The sequence below is a fragment of the Nicotiana sylvestris genome, chromosome 9 (assembly GCF_000393655.2).
Source record: "Nicotiana sylvestris chromosome 9, ASM39365v2, whole genome shotgun sequence".
NCBI lineage: Eukaryota > Viridiplantae > Streptophyta > Magnoliopsida > Solanales > Solanaceae > Nicotiana > Nicotiana sylvestris.
The window spans coordinates 149758008-149762567 of NC_091065.1; the positions used below are offsets into that span (position 1 = coordinate 149758008).

At 39.4% G+C, this 4560-nt stretch overlaps 1 protein-coding gene across 1 annotated transcript; it reads left to right on the forward strand.

The window, feature by feature from the left end:
- Positions 1-2280: 2280 nt before the first annotated feature.
- Positions 2281-2781, forward strand: LOC138878401 (secreted RxLR effector protein 78-like). The gene has a single exon (XM_070158078.1). The coding sequence runs from the start codon at positions 2281-2283 to the stop codon at positions 2779-2781; it is 501 nt and encodes a 166-aa protein (XP_070014179.1).
- The last annotated feature ends 1779 nt before the right edge of the window (positions 2782-4560 follow it).

Sequence of the window (4560 nt, forward strand, 5' to 3'; positions counted from 1 at the left end):
AGAGGTGGGTACATATGCAAATTAGTGAGGTCATGGAATGGATGTCTAATTTTAGTAGGTGACTAGTGCAAGTATATACCCATGTATCTTTAGCCAAATTATCTGCACATGGAAGCACCATACATAGATAATATAGATAGCAACCTTACATAAAAGACATCAACTTACTTATATAATACAAAGAAATAATATACTCTCATTTTGGGAGCAATTATTTGGGGGGAACCAAGAATTGGCAGCAAGTATATTTTCATAAATGTATAGAAACTTTACTTCCAAATTAATCTTAAGAGTACCAAAGAGATTACTAGTGCCAGTTTGATTCCTAAAAGCTCGGGGTAGAGCAGGGCCGGTTCCAGATTATATAAGGTCAAGACTCTAATCAAGCAGCGGAATAGAGTTGCTACAAAGTTTAACGAGGTATGTTGAGGCTATCCCTTCTTTCCTTTTGGCATGATCCATATAATACAAACGGAACGAGCAAATGCACTACTTTCATAAATGACTGTATTCATTGAAGTATTAGGGGTCTCAGCAAATACATAATTTGATACAGTTTATTCGAAAGCTTATTGATCATAATACTTTTAGAGAGATCTTATAGACTTACTTACTTATGCATTGAATTTATTTATACATGTTCCTTGACCCATGATCGGATGGCGTTATATACGTGTATATTATATGTATATGGGATATGGGAGAAGGTTATGGCATTTTATACGCACCACCACCTGATTAGTTGGTATACATTTCCTTTTGTTGTGGACGCTGCATGCATGCCTGTAGGTATAGATAATCAGTTTGATGAGCCCTTATATTAGAGGAGGTTAGCATTCGGCAAAGGATCGGTAAGACTCCACTTCATTCGTAGTGCAACTGAGTCTGTAAGTCATCATGTCAGAGTTTTGCTACAAACTTATGGGTAGGCCAGGTCCCTGTCCCGACCAAGTGGTGATATCAAATTCTCGTAGAGGATTTGTAGACATAGGTTTGTTATGTACAGTATGTCAGAGGCCATGACAACCTATAAGTATTGTTTGATTAAGTACGATAGTTTGCTGATATAGTGTTTACCCACTTACAGTTATGCATTATGAGTTGTGGCCATGTTGGCCAATGATAATTACAAAAGGAATGAGTTCAGCCAACTCGACCTACGTATGTTCTAGTTTTGGTCGAATGATCATGAGTTATAGAGTGGTTCACTCGGTCCATCACGGCACCGGGTGCCAGCCACACCTCCCCAGGTTTGGGATGTTACAAACTGGTATCAGAGCAGGTCGTGTCCTAGGGAGTCTACAATGTCATACCTAGTAGAGTCTCACTTATGGGTGTGTTGCATGCCACACTTATAATTAAGAGGCTATAGGGCATTTAGGAAATATTACCCTTTTTTTATTTCTAGCTCATGCCATATAGCTGAGTCGTCAAAAGTCAGAATAAAGCTTTCGCAAGTTTTTTTATGGACCAGAGGTGCAGGTATCATAGAATAGTTTAAAGGCGTAATTTCTACCTATGTGGAAGGGAGGTTATGAAAGCGATAGAAGATACGATGCGAGATTGAAAGGTAAGTAAGGTAAATGTGAAAAAGATAAGAGATACTAAAGTGAATAAAGTTTTGAATAGTCCAGACTACATATAGAGGTTGGGTTTTAGTTTAGTTTACATAGGAGACCCTAGCAAAAATTTTGTATATCTTTAAGAGTTAACATTCGAGGATGAATGTTTCTAAAGGGGGGAAGGATGTTACATCAGGTACTTTTGTACATTGGACTTTTCGTAAATTAATTGACCAATTTTCAAGTATAAGACTATTTTAGAAGTTATAAGTATTTATGCTATTTATAACAAGTGATAAATATGTTTCACGAAGGTCATAGGGTAAACGAGTTGAAGAAAACGAGTTTCGTCGAAGTTTGATATTTTTGGGTTAAGATACGGTCCAAGCTATAATAGCTCGTATTTATGGTTTAGTGCTATATAATATACCTAATGACCATGATTGTAAAGTATATTCTAGTATGTTAAAAGTGATTAGTATTTAAGTGAAATAAGATTTAGAAATTAATTATGAGTTTAATTAAATATATGGAGAATTAGTTAAAGTGTTTGGACAATGGTAACAACTATAAGGGTTTCAAATTACCGAGTCATACCATGAAAGTCTGGTAGATAGTGGTAGAAATGAGAGTGCGAAGGACAGTGTCTATTTCAGACAACCAGTTCGGGTTCATGCCGGGGCGATCTACCATATAAGCTATCCACCTTATTAGAAGGATGGTGGAACAATACAGGGATAAGAAGAAGGACCTCCACATGGTGTTTATTGATCTAGAGAAAGCGAACGACAGGGTTCCAATGGAGGTCTTATGGAGCTGCTTAGAGGTTAAAGGGGTATCGGATGCCTATATTAGGGTAATTAAAGACATGTATGATGGAGCTAAGACACGGATTAGGATAGTAGGAGGCGACTCCAAGCATTTTCCGGTTGTTACGGGGTTGCACCAAGGGTCTACGCTCAGCCCTTTCCTATGTGCCCTGGTGTTGGATACACTAACTCATCATATTCAATGGGAGGTGCCATGGTGCATGCTATTTGCTGATTACATAGTTCTAATTGACGAGACACGAGGCGGCGTCAATGAGAGGCTAGAGGGTTGGAGACAGGCCCTTGAGTCTAAAGGATTCATGTTGAGCAGGACGAAGACGAAATACCTCGAGTGCAAATTTGGGGCCGATCCGACGGAAGCGGGAGTGGAAATGAGGCTTGACTCTTAAGTCATTCCTACGAGGAGTAGTTTCAAGTACCTTGGGTCTGTTATTCAGGGGATCAGGGAGATCGATGAGGATGTCACACACCGTACAGGGGTGGGGTGGATGAAGTGGAGGTTAGCATCGGGAGTCCTGTGTGACAAGAAAGTGCCACTGTTACTAAGAGGTAGGTTTTACAGAGCAGTGGTTAGGCGTGACATGTTGTATGGGACCACGTGTTGTCCCGTTAAGAACTCACACATCCAGAAGATGAAAGTAGCAGAGATGAGGATGTTGAAGTGGATGTGCGGGCATACAAGGATGTATAAGATTAGGAATGAAGATATTCAAGAGAAGGTGGGTGTGGCCCCCATGGAGGACAAGATGTGAGAAGCAAGACTTAGATGGTTCGGGCACATTCAGAGGAGGAGAACTGACGCACCGGGGAGGAGGTGTGAGCGACTGGCTGTGGTGGGAACGAGGAGAGATAGAGGGAGACCTAAGATTGGGGAGAGGTGATTCGGCAGGACATGGTGCGACTTAGGATTACTGAGGACATGGCCCTTGATAATTTGTTTGATTAGCCCTCATTTTAGATGAGGTTAGCTTTTAGCGAAGAATCAGTAAGACTCCAATTCATTCGGAGTGCATCTGAGTCTGTAAGTCATCGTGTCAGTGTTTTGCTATAGACTTATGGGTATGTCCCTGCCCCGACCATGTTGCGATGTCAAATTCTCTTATAGGCATTGTAGACACAGGTTTATTATGTACAGTATGTCAGAAGCCTTGACAACCCATATGTATTCATGTTTTAAGTATGATGGTTTCCCGATACAGTGTTTTCCCACTTACAGTTATGCATTATGAGTTATAGCCATACTGGCCCATGATAGTTACAAAAGAAATGAGTTCAGTCATCTAGACCGATATATGTTCTAGTTTTGGTTGAAAGATCATGAGTTACACTGTGGTTTGCTCGGGCCAGCATGACACTAAATGATAGCCACACCTCCCCAGGTTTGATGCGTCACAAAGTGTTATCAGAGAAGGTCGTATCCTAGGGAGTCTACAAAGCGGTGTCTAGTAGAGTCTCACTTATGGGTGTTTTGCGCTCCATGCTTATAATTGAGAGGCTATCGGGCATTTAAGAAAAATTACCCTTCTTTTATTTCCAGATCGTGCCATATAGCTGAGTCGTCAGAAGTCAGTATAAAGCTTTCTCAAGATTTTATATGCACCAGAGGTGCATGTATTATAGTATAGCTTTAAGGCATAATTTCCAACTTTATAGAAGGGAAGTTATGAAAACGATAGAAGATACAATGCGAGATTGAAATGTATGTATGGTAAAGGTGAAGAAGATAAGAGACACTAAAGTGCATAAGGTTGTGAATAGTCCAAACTTCATATACATGTTAGGTTTTAGTTTAGTTTATAGAGGAGACTCTAGAAAAAAATTTGTAAATTTTTAAGAGTTAACATTCGAGGACAAATGTTTCTAAAGGGGGGGAAGGATGTTACCTCCTGTACATTGGTACATCAGAATTTTTGTAAGTTAATTGACATATGTTAAAGTTTAATACTATTTTTTATATTATAAGTATATATGCTAGTGATAAGTATATGTCACGAAGGTCATAGGTTAAACGAGTTGAAGAAAATGATTTTCGTCGAAGTTTTACATTTTGGAATAAGATACGGTCCAAGATATAATATCCCGTATTTATGGATTAGTGCTATATAATATACCTCATGACCATGATAGTAAAGTATGTTAAGGAGACAACATGTCCTTGTAGGTCCCAC

What these genes read in the sequence shown, in the direction of transcription:
- LOC138878401 (XM_070158078.1), top strand. Translation starts at nt 2,281, where the DNA reads ATGGTGGAACAATACAGGGATAAGAAGAAGGACCTCCACATGGTGTTT.